The sequence below is a fragment of the Stegostoma tigrinum genome, chromosome 5 (genome assembly GCF_030684315.1).
Source record: "Stegostoma tigrinum isolate sSteTig4 chromosome 5, sSteTig4.hap1, whole genome shotgun sequence".
NCBI lineage: Eukaryota > Metazoa > Chordata > Chondrichthyes > Orectolobiformes > Stegostomatidae > Stegostoma > Stegostoma tigrinum.
The window spans coordinates 71,374,974-71,390,306 of NC_081358.1; the positions used below are offsets into that span (position 1 = coordinate 71,374,974).

Genomic DNA, 15,333 nt, shown 5'->3' on the forward strand with positions numbered 1-15,333 from the left:
GAATGGTACAGGAAGTTTTGTGTCTGAAAGGCCTACTCCAGCTCCTCTGTCAGCTTAATTATTTGTATTGTCAAAGTCCCTCCCCGGCTTTGAGGCCAGAACTAAATAACCACAAAGATCCAGGTTAAATAATTAAGGTTCAGAGAGAAATTGAAAAAGTAATGACAGGCAAAGCAGAAGAAAGACCATCAACTGGAAAGACCACTCCACTGAAGTCGTACCTGAGGACTGGAGAGAGGCAAATGCAATTCCTCTCTTCAAGAAAGGAAATGGGGAAATCCCCGGTAATTACAGACTCACATCTGTCGTCTGCAAAGTGTTAGAAAGGATTCTGAGGGATAGGATTTATTACCATCTGGAAGAGCATGGCTTGATCAAATGCAGTCAACACGGCTTTGTGAGGGGCAGGTCATGCCTCACAAACCTTATCGAGTTCTTTGAGGATGTGACTAGAAAAGTTGATGAGCGTCGAGCTGTGGAAGTGGTGTATACGGACTTCAGTAAGGCATTTGATAAGGTTCCCCATGGTAGGCTTATTCAGAAGGTCAGGAGGAATGGGATACAGGGGAACTTAGCTGCCTGGATACAGAATTGGCTGGCCAACAGAAGACAGCGAGTGGTAGTAGAAGGAAAATATTCTGCCTGGAAGTCAGTGGTGAGTGGGGTTCCACAGGGATCTGTCCTTGGGCCTCTACTGTTTGTAATTTTTATTAATGACTTGGATGAGGGGATTGAAGGATGGGTCAGCAAGTTTGCGGACGACACAAAGGTCGGAGGTGTCGTTGACAGTATAGAGGGCTGTTGTAGGCTGCAGCGGGACATTGACAGGATGCAGAGATGGGCTGAGAGGTGGCAGATGGAGTTCAACCTGGATAAATGCGAGGTGATGCATTTTGGAAGGTCGAATTTGAAAGCTGAGTACAGGATTAAGGATAGGATTCTTGGCAGTGTGGAGGAACAGAGGGATCTTGGTGTGCAGATACACAGATCCTTTAAAATGGCCACCCAAGTGGACAGGGTTGTTAAGAAAGCATATGGTGTTTTGGCTTTCATTAACAGGGGGATTGAGTTTAAGAGTCGTGAGATCTTGTTGCAGTTCTATAAAACTTTGGTTAGACTGCACTTGGAATGCTGCGTCCAGTTCTGGTCGCCGTATTATAGGAAAGATGTGGATGCTTTGGAGAGGGTTCAGAGGAGGTTTACCAGGATGCTGCCTGGACTGGAGGGCTTATCTTATGAAGAGAGGTTGACTGAGCTCGGTCTCTTTTCATTGGAGAAAAGGAGGAGGAGAGGGGACCTAATTGAGGTATACAAGATAATGAGAGGCATAGATAGAGTTGATAGCCAGAGACTATTTCCCAGGGCAGAAATGGCTAGCACGAGGGATCATAGTTTTAAGCTGTTTGGAGGAAAGTATAGAGGGGATGTCAGAGGCGGGTTCTTTACACAGAGTTGTGAGAGCATGGAATGCGTTGCCAGCAGCAGTTGTGGAAGCAAGGTCATTGGGGTCATTTAAGAGACTGCTGGACATGCATATGGTCACAGAAATTTGAGGGTGCATACATGAGGATCAATGGTCGGCACAACATTGTGGGCTGAAGGGCCTGTTCTGTGCTGTACTGTTCTATGTTCTATGTTCTCTATGTTCTAACTAACATTAATAGAAATAATAGTTTTCTATTGGAAATACCACATCTTTTAATTTTGCTGTAATTTTGATTGTGGACTGAAAGGCAAAAATTAAAGCCAAGGAATGTGGAAGGAATTGTTGCACTTATTAAAAGCAAGTTGCTGAAAGTCATTTTAACTCATGTTTACACTCGTGCTTTATTTAAACAGTGAGGAGGCGGTTTGTAAGCAGTCTGGCACACAGATTGGTTCCTTGAGTTGTCACCAGTAGTGGACAGCAGAGAGCATCAGCCTGACAACAGCAGTCTGATCAGAGATAATGGGAACTGCAGATGCTGGAGATTCCAAGATAATAAAATGTGAGGCTGGATGAACACAGCAGGCCAAGCAGCATCTCAGGAGCACAAAAGCTCCTGAGATGCTGCTTGGCCTGCTGTGTTCATCCAGCCTCACATTTTATTATCTAGCAGTCTGATCAGCTCATAAGTGGCTGAACAGCTTGTGGCAGAAACCTCAGTCTTTTGCAAGGGTAGATGGTGTACTTTTCTCTCCAGTAAAATACCTAAAGAAAAATATAATAAGAAAGACAGTTTATTTTCCTTCACCAGTTGTTGTAAGCTATAGCCTTTAAGCAGTAACTAAGATACTTTGAAGTTAAGAGTCCCAATCACCTTTACCCTCTGCAAAGAAATTAAAAAACCTGCAGAAAAGAGACTGTAGCACAGAAAAGATGTAGAGCTGGATGAAGACAGCAGGCCAAGCAGCATCGGAGGAACAGGAAGGCTGATGTTTGGGGCCTAGAAGGGTCCAGGCCCGAGAAATCAGCCTTCCTGCTCCTTTGATGCTGCTTGGCCTGCTGTCTTCATCCAGCTCTACATCTTGTTATCTCAGATACTCCAGCATCTGCAATTCCTACTATCTCTGTAGAACAAAAAATCCTGGCAAGCAAAAAGATTATCTTAGTGAATCCAGTACAGCCATTGAGTTGCTTCCTCAGTCTTTCTTTTGTCCTTCCACCAATAACAAAAAATGTTTTTTTTGTCATTTATGTCTGTCTGTATGTGGGCTAGTGGAACAGGAGTTTAGAAGAGAGTAAAACATTTGGCTCGGGAAGTTATATGTTAATAGTTTGTTGTTGTTTACCCTTGGGTAGAATCTATTTATTTGCAATAAATAATAGTTCTACATAAATACTAAATCCAGGTCCATGTTTTCTGTTAGCCCCATTCTACCTGAGATGTAAATCAAGCACTTTGCATATTTTGGTAGAAGTTTGAACTTTGGTGTAAGTCCTGGGAATCATGGGGCTTTATTTCCAGCATTCTACCCAGCAAGGTATGACACTATTGTATTTACATAATAAAAGAATGGTAGGTGGAGAAGATGCTCATTAGGGACCTCAAAGAGGATTTGTGTAGGGGGGCAAGGGGTATGGATATTATTACTTAGATTTTTGTTTATCAAGGAAGAAGATGCTGCACGGGAAACTAGATTAGCAGATAATTGGGGTCAGAAGCAAATATATTTTCTTGTTTAAAGTACACAACAGTTCAGGACAGTAGCCATGAGACATCAAACCCAGAGTTTAAAAAAAACTGTAGATACTGTAAATCAGGAGCAAAAACAAAGTTGCTGGAAAAGCTCAACAGGTCTGGTAGCATCTGTGATGAAGAAAACAAACCTGGAGTGCTTGTTTAGAAATTTGCATATTATTAGAAGCTGTGAAAATCTAAATTCTCAACATTGTGAGTATTCATGCAAGAAGACTTACAGTTCACTGGAGACAAAGGGGGTTGGAGGGTAGAAATTAAATCAAACTGAAAGACTTGATATTCAGGGGTAATTTCTCCAGACTTGAGCTTTTGCAATGGATAGTGTTCAGGAAATTGGATAAAACTTTGTTTGCTATGTTTTTTAAGACATTTTGGACTATCTTCTATACTTTTTTGTGGAATAAACTTCTGCTCTGTGGAAAAGTCAACAGCCTTGTGTGACTACATTTAATAAAAGACCTCCACATTAACTAAAATAAAGAAAACATTTGATTTATCAGCCCAGATTTCATTTGGGATTTGACTTATCTAGTAATACCAACAATTGGGATCATAATGAAAGAATGTGCAGAGCTGCACAGAGGCAACATGCTGACTTACTGAAGAAGAGGTATACATGTAAACATATGCAGATACATGGTGAAGTTGATTCTATGTGTGTTTTTTAAATGAAAATTGAATAGTTAGTTGAAAAAAGGAGGGAGGGAAAATGCCACTGCAGGCTTGATAGGCTAAATGGCTGCTTGTGTTCCAGTGTTCAAAAATGTCATGTCACACTTTGGTAACAATACGAAGCTTAAGGGATAGAAGTTCATTAAAAAATTTAATAATAAAGCATTTTTATAAGTCCCACAATTAATTCAGTAGTGTATCATCCCAGCAGCTAAATTTCACAATTGAGTGCCGTTTTGGAGAGGTTGCTGCATTGGAGCACATAATCAAGAGATCAGGAACAGGGATCAGCCTGCTTTCAACAGGTTTTCTTTCAATCAAATCTTATTAATAAGATTGGTGAAGCTCCTCAAAGGGAGCAGAGAGACTTTTAACTCTTTCCTCCCAACACATATTTCCCCAGAACAGGCTGTCAGATTCTCTCAGAATGGCAAACAAGATATCATTCAATTTAAACTGAAATAACAAGCAATGAATGAGCCCTTTCTTATATAGCCCATTCTCTAATTCATTCATTTCAATAACAACAGTTTCTGTCAAAGTTAAAAGTTACACACAATGGATAATTAATACATATCAAACTAAAATTCAGCCATGTACAAAAAAAGCCAGTTTTGCTCAGGCTTTTACATAATGATGTATGAAATCTACTTTACCAAAACTCTAAGTAAGAATTAAAATTATTTAGAAAACAGAATTTCTCAATTTGCACCCAAATCAACTCTTTCATGAAAATGTACAGATTGAATGGTAGCCTGTCGGTGACTTGGCTCATTAAAATATTGCAGTCATTTTGACGTTATTTTAAACAAAATGACTCTGCTCTATGTTTTCAAGCAAAGTAAATGGATTTTCTGACACGTGGTCATCCTCACTCAGAAGCATGTCACTGATCAGGCAACTCAATAACAGGAGTTAATACTTAATATAAAAGACAGTATACAGCAAATAACCAAAATACCAAATACACATATTGTACAAGACACTCTGTGCACTGCCATAGGAAGACATTACGTCAACATTTGTTCCTACGCCACAAAGAAATTATGCTGAATTGAGCTAAATATCGCAAATTTAACTTTGGCCAAAATGTGACATGTCTTCAGCTTTTAAAATCAGTTTTCCACTTTTTGATATTCAAATCTAGATGGTTTGAAGATTATTGATGTGCTCTTTGGTTAATCACCTTGGTTGAAAAATAATAAAAGAGCAATACTGTAGACGGAAATATCGCTTGCTTCTTGAGATAGGCATCAGCTATTTCATGGCAGTTCAAATCTCTTCTGTGTATACTGCAACTAATTCCCTGAATCAGTGGCAACATGATACCAAATACTGTAGATTAAATCCTAATCCACAAAAAACCATTTGTCCAAGAATCATTCCTGATCAACGATGGCCACTGTCAAACAAAAAGAAGAAATGGTTAATTCACTCAATTTTCATTCAAGATTTTGTAGTCAATAATACAAGCTCAAACCCTTACAAATGATAAATCAAATAAAGTTATCTTTATTGACAGCCAGGAAATGTCTGGATATAAAAGAATTTGTAGGGAAGTGAAATTTTCCTAGAACTGTTCTTGCATTATTAAAAAATTATGTTTTAATATCAGTTATACTGCATTTATTTAGATTCTCAAATGGTTTAGCTATCTCAAAAAGTCTTTAGAAATCCTTTACAAAGAGACCAAACTCTACTTATATGGCTGGGCAATACTGTTCTATGTTCTGGGCATGTTTACTTGTTTGCCAAGCTGGTAGGTTGGTTCATTTTATGTTCTGTGGGAAGATGAGATTAGTTTAGCATCATGGTCAGCATAGAGTTGGCGGGCCAAAGGGTTTGTTCCTCTGCTGTGTTGTTCTACACGTCATTTCTGATGCAAATATTGAAAATTTATTTAACTTTGGCACATCTAAATAGATCTATTCATCTATAGTCAAAATGAACTTCAAGAGGTTCTTCATAGTTAATTACGGATTTCTTTACCTTCGTGTGGATAGCTCAGTGTTAACGGAGTGATGAGCAGGCTCCCAGTTCAGAAGATTCTTTAACCACAAACATTTTTCCAGTGCGAGAAGAAATCCTGAGTACGCGAAGGGAAAACAATAATGAGCTGCAAAACCGCAGAAGGAAGATGCTCACAATTTAGTTTTATAAAGTTTACCTTTATTACCTTGATGGGGTTTTTCATGCTCCATGGCATTTTCCAAACGGCTTGAACCACTGGAGGCTATATCTGACGTAGAATGAAGTCGGGCTGAAAAGAAACAGGAATACTGCAAGATAAAAATTCAAGTTTCGAGAAACACGAAAATATTTGCAGAACTGGGACGTTTATAAAAATTGCATTCATTATTCCCAGATGTTTCACTTCTAAACTTACTTCTATAATATTGATTCCTTGCTGCGAGCAAACAGCCAGCTGAAGGAACAGATGCCATGACGGTATGAGAATTGGACGCTCGAGGTTTTCCTGGAGAAACGAAAAATCCTGAAAACGTCAAATAGAAAACATGAAACTGGTTTTTTAAAAAGCTGCCAAAATATATTGCACTACTCGCACCCGCAGCTCAAACAAACCTGTACCCATCAAAGAGATAATAGCAAATAAAACTCAGGATTTAAGTGAGAACGGTGTTATGCTTACACTTGTCGGGACACAGGAAGGGATTCACTGCAATAATTTGATTGCAGCACGGTCTCAGAACACAAACTTTCCTGACACCAGGCAACGACTGATTTGCTATTGAGCAGCTGGCTTGTATATATCAACTGATGCTCAGCAACTTCCGCATTGGACTGTGTGCAGTCTGGCACGTTGACTTCGCTGAGCTGCAGTCAGCTGGAAACCCACGGAAAACACAACCAGTTCAGACCAGAAACAGCAGGACGCGGGCCAAGCACCAAAGTCCAATGAGCTCAGAGTCCGACTCATTAGCGGCTCAGCCCGAGAGCACGGAGGCAGCGCCAGGAAACTAAGCAGTTTGCACGGTCATCGGCCTCCTCTGCCAGTACATATTATATTTAGGTTGCATTGCTTTCCGGCTTTGTCTCTAGGGTACCGCAATAAGAACAAACTATGTGGAAATAGCAGAGATAATGAAATGTGAGGCTGGATGAACACAGCAGGCCCAGCAGCATCTCAGAACCACTAAAGCTGACGTTTCGGGTCTAGACCCTTCATCAGAGAGGGGGATGGGGTGAGGGTTTTGGAATAAATAGGGAGAGAGGGGGAGGCTGACCGAAGATGGAGAGAAAAGAAGATAGGTGGAGAGGAGAGTATAGGTGAGGAGGTAGGGAGGGGATAGGTCAGTCCAGGGAAGACGGACAGGTCAAGGAGGTGGGAGGGACGAACTGGGCTGTTTTGGGATGCGGTGGGGGAAGGGGAGATTTTGAAGCTGGTGAAGTCCACATGAGGAAATAGCAGCTCTGTTTATGCAAAACATACGCAGAATGTGTGACTAACAGGAGGAAGGAGTGGCTTGACGTTCACGTCAGTCTAGTCTGATGCAAAGTGACTGAGCGTACTGCAATACCTTTATCAGCAGATTTTTACTTCGCTTTAACGACCCTTGCAGTCTCCAGATACAGTAGTTGGCTCACTCAAGCTGCATAAAGCTAAATGAGAGATAATGGGAACTGCAGATGCTGGAGAATCCAAGATAACAAAGTTTGGAGCTGGATGAACACAGCAGGCCAAGCAGCATCTCAGGAGTACAAAAGCTGACGTTTCGGGCCCAGACCCTTCTCTCTGATGAAGGGTCTAGGCCCAAAACGTCAGCTTTTGTGCTCCTGAGATGCTGCTTGAACTGCTGTGTTCATCCAGCTCCAAATTTTGTTATCTTAAAGCTAAATGAGAGTTAATTATGTTGTTAACCTCAGAGTTGGTAAGTTAATGTCAGTTATGATTTGTAAAAGCAACAGTTAGACACGCAAGTCCAGAGTCTACCTAATGCTCCTGGCAAAGTGGCCAAAAGGTGTGAGGAAATGAGTAATAGATCTGCAAATACAAAATGTTCCACATGCTGGAGATCTAAAACAAAAGAAAAATCTAGAAAAATTCAGCAGATTAGTCACCATCTGTGGATAGAAGTGTTGATATTTCAGATTGATGACTTTATTCACAAAGGGATGGGTATATCTGCCACACGGCCTACAGCATTTTTCATTAGTGACGTTGTGAGGAAATAAAAACCAATAAATTCAAGTAGATTAGTGGTTGAAGCTGAAACCTGCCAATCACAAACTCTGTGGCAATTCCTCTGCAAATTATACTGCTTTGGATACTGTTGGGCTGAATGGCCTCTCAGGGGAAAGTAACAACAGTCAAATTTGTTGCACTATGGTTGGCTCTACTGCATGGGAAAGGAAGAATGTGTGGGAACGCTATAGTAATGGAGGATGCATTCATAAGGGGATAGAACAGATGTTTATGTCACTGCAAATGAGATTCCAGGCTGGTATATTGCTTCAAGGGGTCAAGGGTGTCTGGGAGTGGATGGAGGACATTCTGGAGTGGTTTTGGTACACATTGGCATCAATGATGTAAGTTAAAAAAAGGAATGAGATTTTAAAAGTTGAATGTAGAGGGTTAGGAAGCAAATTTGAAAAAAAGTAGGAACTCAAAGATAGTAGTTTGGGGATTACTGCTAACACTGTGTTATCAGTGTAGAAATAGCAGGATCTATTGGATGAATATGTAACTTGACAGATAGAATCCTGGGCAATAGGGACTTGTCCTGTGGTAGATGGGATCAGTACAAAGTGGAGAAGTTACCCTGGCAGGACCTGGACTGATGTCATGGGGAAGTATTTGCTCGTGCGTTTGCACAGGATTTAAACTAAAATGGCTGGGGGCTGGGACAATAAACAGGAAAACTAACTAAAGAAACAAGGGCAAAAACAAAAGACAGAATGGGAAAATAAAAAAAGTGAAAGGCAGAAAATTCAAGGGATATAATCGACAGGACACAATGCAAAATAATGTGAATGGGAGTAAGAATGTTAAAAGAAACAAACCTTACTGCCTTTGTCTTATTGTGCAGAGCATTCACAATAGAGTGCATGAGTTGTTCATGCAAGTAGATATAAACTGGTATATAATATGGTATATGCATATTATAAGAGATAAATAATATACTTGGGATTACAGATACATGGCTGTGGAAAGAGCAGGGTGGGAACTGAATACCCGGGGGCGTTCAAATTATAGGAAGGAAAGAAAGAGGTGTGGTTAAAGAGGAAATTAATGCAAATTGAGGAATGACGTCAGCTATGGTGAAATAGAATCTGTATGGGTAGAACCTATGAACACTAAGGAGTGTACCTAGATCACTAGACTGAAGTGGTAATGCTGGGGAAGGCATTAAACAGGAAATTACAGATGCAAGCAAAAAGATATAGCTGTAATTATGGCTGATTGTAATCTGCAAATGGATTGGGCAATCATATCCATAACAACGCTGTAGAGGAGGAATTCCTGAAATGTGCACAGCTTAGTTTTTTTGGAGCAATACATTTAGGAACCAGTTAGTAAACAGGTCATTTTAGACTTGGTTTATGGAATATTTGTCAATCTGGCTGTGCAAGGCCCTTGTGGATCTGTGTCCATACCATGACTTGATGGGTCGAATGGCCTTACTTCCACTCCTATGTCTTATGATTGAATTCTTTGTTAAGTTGGATGGTGATAACAGTTGATTCTGAGATGAGGGTCCTGAATCTAAATAAAGGAGACTATGATGAGATGAGACATGAGCTGGCTATGATAATTGGGGACTGTTATATAAAGGGATGATAGTGGCTAGGCTACAGCAAGCATCTAAAGCATCCATGCAGGACATGGAACAGTTGTTCGTTTATGTCTAAAACAAAAAAACAAAGTGGAAAAGATGGCCTGACTTATCCTGACAAAGGAAATTAGGAATCATATTAGATCCAGGGAAGAGACTTATGAATCGTCCAATAAAAGTAACAGACGTGAGGATTGGGAGCAGTTTAGATTTCAGCAAAGGAGGAGAAGTGGATTAATTAAGAGGGGAAAAATAGAGTATGAAGGTAAGGTTGTAGGGACTATACAACTGAATATAAAAGCTTCTACAGGTATGTGAAGAGAACAAGATCAGTGAAGACAAACGTAGGTCCCTCTTATTTAGAAACAGGAGGGTTATAATGGGGAATAAATGATGGCAGACCAATTAATTTGGTTCTGTCTTCACAAAGGAGGAACAAATGACATCTCAAAAATGTTGGGGAACATAGGATCTAGCGAGAGGGAAGAATTGAAGGAAACCAGTATTAGTTGGGAAATGGCATTGGGGAAATTTACGGGAATAATGATAAATTCCTGAAATAACTGCAGAGGCCAGTTCCCATCACCAAATCACGCTTTATCTACAGGTGCACAGTAGCTGTGACTAGCCAGCTTGCAGTCAGTCCTCAGGAGGAGATTCTAATCTCCTGATTATATTGGAGAGCCAAGGGTTTCCTGATTGACCCAGGGCAACAACCACAATCAAGAACCGCATAGTAAACAAGGTCCATCTGATTCCAATCACCATCACGCACCCCGCCCCCAAACCCCAAACCAACTTCAAAGATGTAGGCCTGATTGTTCATTTCTAGCTTCTCTTGCGATGCTTTCACCCTGAGTCCGGTTCCCCTGACTTGGACACAGTGGTGTGTACTGGACGTGGCCCATCTCTTGCATCTAAACATCTCAGAAGTGTCTCCCCCTCTTCTTCAGTTGGCAACGGTATCAGGACTGCATCCATTTTGGACTCTGAGATTTCCTCAATACTAGATGAAGGCGGGCAGCATCTGTGGTTTCTGCTGGGCTTTCAGGCTGTTCCGAGGGGCAGGTATGTTTTGCTCCTGCCGCATTTGCAAGGTAATGGCTTTCAGGTGATCCATATGTTTGTTCTGGACTTTTCATCTACTCGACCTTTGAACGTCAGGACCTGACCTCGTATCAAACTCACCTTGCACCCATATCAGGACATTCCTATGGTTCTAGCCCTAAACTTTATCCCCAGAATTGAATTGTTGCTCTTGCTTAGAGGAGGCAATTGGCTAGCATTGGCATTCCTGCTACTGTTTCACCGTCCCCCCTGTCACCAGTGTTAAAGTATCAGGTTTAACCTGATGAGGAATCTTCTACCCATCGGCAACTCCATTGGAACTATCCCTGTTGTTGCGTGAGGGGTGGTCTTATAATCCAACAGGAAATGGGACAGTTTGGTATCATTCGACGCTGTAGGCTGTTTTTTTTAAGGCTGCCCTCAATGTTTGGACTTCTCGTTCCTCTAGACCATTGGGCAATGGATAGTATGGAGCTGTCCTTATATGCCGAATGCCATTGGATTTCAGGATATGTTCGAATTTCCTGCCGGTAAATGACGTCCCATTGTCCATGACCAATACTTTGAGTATCATGAACAATGCTCGCAGCTGCTCAGTTGTCATCTGAGTTTGCTGAACGAAATTTATGAATGACCAACCACTTTGAATGGGTGTCCACAATAATCAGGAACATCAAGGGACCAGCATAGTTGACATGCAACCAAGGGTTTACCCAGCCATTCCCATGAATTTGGGAGTGCTGCTGGTGGCAATTTTTGTCCTTGTTGGCACTCTGGGCACTGCTTCACCAATGCAGCTATGTCAACAACCAGTCCTAGCCACCAGAATTAGCTTCTTGCAAGCATCTTCATCTTGGAAACCTATAAATGAGCGTGGTGGAGTATGCCCCGTGTCTGGTGGCGACCTTTACTTGGCACAATCACCCTTGCTCCCCACAGTAATATGCTGTTCTCTGCAGTGATCTGGTCTTACTGGGTTCAGAAAGCTTCCAATCCTGGTTGTGATGGCCCTTTTGTCTCCCCCATTACCACCAGGTGTTTCAGTTTCGCCGGAACAGGATCTTTTTGTGTCCACAGTTGGATAATGTCCACAGCGACTGGAAGGATGTCTACAAAGTTTAAAACCAAAACAGGTTCTTCAGGGGGAGGCACCACCATTGGAGTTTCTAACACTGGGAGGTGGCTGAAGGTATCCGCATTAGCCACGTCACTTTCTGGATAGTATTTTAACTTGGATGCAGTTAGAATAAGGACCAAATGCTGAATTCTACAGGAAGTTGTGGATGGCCCTGCCTTGTCTTCCTTCAGTAGCCCTAGTCAGGATTTGTGATCTGTTGTTATGACAAATTCTGATCCATAAAAGTACTGGTGGAACTTCCTGACACTAAAGGCAACCACTAAGTCTTTCTTCTCTATCCGGGCATACTTGCATTCGCCATCAGCCAGAGTCTGGGAAGAAGATACTATTGGGCGTTCATCTCTATTGTGTGACCAGTGAGCCAGTACCACCCTGATACCCCATGGGGAGGCATTGCATGTCAGCACCAGATCTCTGTCAGGGGTGTGAAGTGGGTGGTGATGGCTTAAAGGTATTATCACTGAACTGTTAATCCAGAGACCTGGGTAACGTTTGGGAGACCTGGTTCTAACCCCATCATGGTACATGGTGGAATTTAAATTCAATAAAAATCTGGAGTTAAGAATCTAATGATGACCATAAAGCCATTTTCGATTGTTGGAAAAACCCATCTGTTCATTAATGCCCTTTATTGAATTGAATCATTTATTGGCATGTGTATTCAACGCAAAAGTACAGTGGAAGTGTGTATTTTTGCAATATATACATGGTGCTATTCACATTAACTTAGAATAAGATAAGAAAAGAAGATAACTTAAGAGTGTCTAAATTTCCTTTCTACTGCCGCAGTCCTGCTCCAGGCTTTCCAGCCCTCGCAATGCTGCTGCCAGCATCCTACTCTGGGCTGCCTCATAGGTTTGCTCTCGTTGCCGCTACATCACCGGCCCACTGATCCGCTGCTGGCCCACGCTCAATCTGCCGTCGCTGCAGGGCGCAACCTGCCACGTGGTTCCCGGTCGTGACCCAGCTCCTTAGGTCAGTAGTTAAAAGGGTTGGGGTTGGGGGATAGAATTACAATAGAGGGAGAGAGAAGAAGGGAGAAAAAATGGAAGGAAGGACAAGGAAAGAAAGAGAAACGGAAATGGTGAGCAGCGTTGATCTCCGAATGGAGCGACTTATCCTGCCGTCGTCTTGCTGGAATTGTAGAAGAAAACTGCCATTCTTTCCTGGTCTGGATTACATATGACTCCATACTCACAGTAATGTGGTTGACTCCTAGCTTCCCTCTAGGAAGGGCAATAAATGCAGCTCTAGTCAATGATGCCCTCATCCTGTGAATGAGTGAAAGAAAAGGTGCAGAATTAATGTTGCTGATCAAGACCCCACTGATTGCCATATTTCAGAAGTTGGAGGTACTTTTACAGGAACAGAGGAAAGGGAGGTGTATAAGTGAGAGGGAAAGCTGGCAGTTCGGTGAGGCAGGTAAAGGGGTAGTGTTCCAGATAGGTGGATCACTGCTTAGGGTAGGTCAGAGGGCTCAGATCAGGTCAGATTGTCTCAGGGTTGGGGATTGTTGGTTACAGCAGGATATATTTGAGGCAAGCTGGGCTGAGAAATGGTAGGGGTTTGGGTCCAGCTGGGTTGGGGATGTTAAGTTTAGCATTGGGGATTGTAGTTGGACTAGGGCCAAATTGAATTGGGGGTCAGTTTAATAGTTGCCCAGCATTTGGAGTAGGTTTTTAACCCTCTCAGTGTTCCTGGGTAACTATTACGTGAATTGGAGTGCTGCAGACTCTCCGATTTTAATGGATCCTTCTGGGGGGTTCCAGATGCTGGGGATTTTCCATCAGAAAGTTCAACTGACTGAGCAGTTCCTTCACAGCCAGCTGCATCGGGTATTCAGCAAATCCTGATGGACACCGTCTGCACTGTTCGAACAACTCGCCCACCATCAGAATACTTGGGCCAATTAATCGGTGTACCATACCCATTTACTGCATTTATTTCTTCACTGGTAAAGTTGTATGTCCTTGAAATCAAATCACCTTAAAATTATTTATTGATTTTATGGCTGAGGTGACTGACATGCACTTGTCAGGCCATCCCACGATACATGGGATAATAGTTTTGCCGTTTTGATTATTTTTATCCAACCTCTCTACATTTTTACAATTCTCTTATTAGCCCTTTGAATTGTCCATCATTTCCATGTGACCTTAGATCCACCCAGCTTCACCGTTCTGGCCCTGCTGAAATGGCAGCTAACATTAGCCTGAAGCTGTGCAAACTAAATTGCAGCAATAGGCTCAAACTGATTGCTTCTTTAATAAAATCAGACTACACTGCAAAAACTTAGGAAGGCTATTGGCATATGTGGAGAGAGAAACCGTGACCATTGATGAGAACTGAAAAACACGACAGGGTTTTCAGTAATTTATAAGGGCAGAGGGTAAGGAAAACAAAAGGGGAATCCAGTGAGAGTGGCGTAGTGGACATGTCACTGGACTAGTGGTCCAGAACCCCGGCCTAATGCTCTGGGTACATTCAATAAACATCTTGAGTTTAAAAATAAACCTCTTCTTTCAATGACAATAAAGGAACAGCAATATGATTCCAAGCCAGGATGATATGTCGATATGAGGCAAACTTGCAGTGTGGGTTTACATACGTCGTAGGTCATGTACTGACTCAATACAGTTATTTTTGCTGCAATTGATGTAATGATGTTGTTTGTGGTCATATGTTGAGTTCTGTACCCAATACTGCTGGTCTTTTAGTGTCCACTGAACGATAAATACTTGTGGTTTCTGTGCAAATTTGCCATGGCTGCATTTCACATTGGGAGCAGAAGACTGAATTCCCACGCGATCTGCTTCCTTTCTGTTTGCTGACTGTGTGCTTTATGGTCTGCTGCATGCAAGTCTTGCACGTGCTGTTGTTCAGCTACAATGACCTCATTTTTCTTAAGTCTATTTGAAATATGTCAAAATTTAATCTTTCTTTTCTCCAAGAGATCTTTTGGAAGATTTCAGTTTTTTGATGCTGTAACCACTGAAGAAGGATCTGGGCCCGAAACATCAGCTTTCCTGTTCCTCTGATGGTGCTTGGCCTATTGTCTTCATAGAACACAGAACTGTACAGCACAGTACAGGCCCTTCAGCCCATGGTGTTGTGCCGAACTTCTACCTTAAACCTAAAGTCTTTCTAACCTCCACTGCTACCTTATACAATCATCCATATGCCTATCTAATAGCCACTTAAATGCCCCAAATGAGGCCGACTCCACTCCCCTCTCTGGCAATGCATTCCACGCCCCTACCACTCTCTGAGTGAAGAACCTACGTCTGACATCTCCCTGATATCTACCTGCTTTCACTTTACAACTATGTTCCCTCGTAAAAGCTACCTCCACTCTAGGAAAAAGTCTCTGGCTGTCTATCTATACCTCTGATCATTTTGTACACTTCTATCAAGGTCACCTCTCACTCCTTCAAAATTCTAAAAAGAAGAGTCCTAGCTCTCTCAACCTTTCCTCTTA

General features: G+C 41.9%; 1 protein-coding gene across 3 annotated transcripts; it reads right to left on the bottom strand.

Moving 5' to 3' along the window:
- Positions 1 to 3,986: 3,986 nt before the first annotated feature.
- On the bottom strand, positions 3,987 to 7,261 carry LOC125451811 (pancreatic progenitor cell differentiation and proliferation factor-like protein). 3 transcript variants are annotated; one of them, XM_048529415.2, is made up of 5 exons: positions 6,505 to 7,261; positions 6,241 to 6,330; positions 6,022 to 6,114; positions 5,844 to 5,940; positions 3,987 to 5,256 (listed from the first exon to the last, which is right to left on the bottom strand). In XM_048529415.2, the coding sequence occupies exons 2-5, from the start codon at positions 6,296 to 6,298 to the stop codon at positions 5,244 to 5,246; spliced, it is 261 nt and encodes an 86-aa protein (XP_048385372.1). In that variant the 5' UTR covers positions 6,299 to 6,330; positions 6,505 to 7,261; the 3' UTR covers positions 3,987 to 5,243. The 3 variants fall into 3 exon arrangements, with proteins under 3 accessions (XP_048385372.1, XP_048385371.1, XP_048385373.1); XM_048529414.2 differs by having other exon boundaries at positions 6,241 to 6,348; positions 6,505 to 7,226; XM_048529416.2 differs by having other exon boundaries at positions 6,031 to 6,114; positions 6,241 to 6,348; positions 6,505 to 7,210.
- Between the last annotated feature and the right edge of the window lie 8,072 nt (positions 7,262 to 15,333).

Coding starts and splice junctions, on each gene's coding strand:
- LOC125451811 (XM_048529415.2), bottom strand. CDS start 6,298: ATGGCATCTGTTCCTTCAGCTGGCTGTTTGCTCGCAGCAAGGAATCAA. Junction 6,115..6,240: donor AAGGAATCAATATTATAGAA/GTAAGTTTAGAA, acceptor GTTTCTTTTCAG/CCCGACTTCATTCTACGTCA. Junction 5,941..6,021: donor ACCCCATCAAGGTAATAAAG/GTAAACTTTATA, acceptor TCGCGTACTCAG/GATTTCTTCTCGCACTGGAA.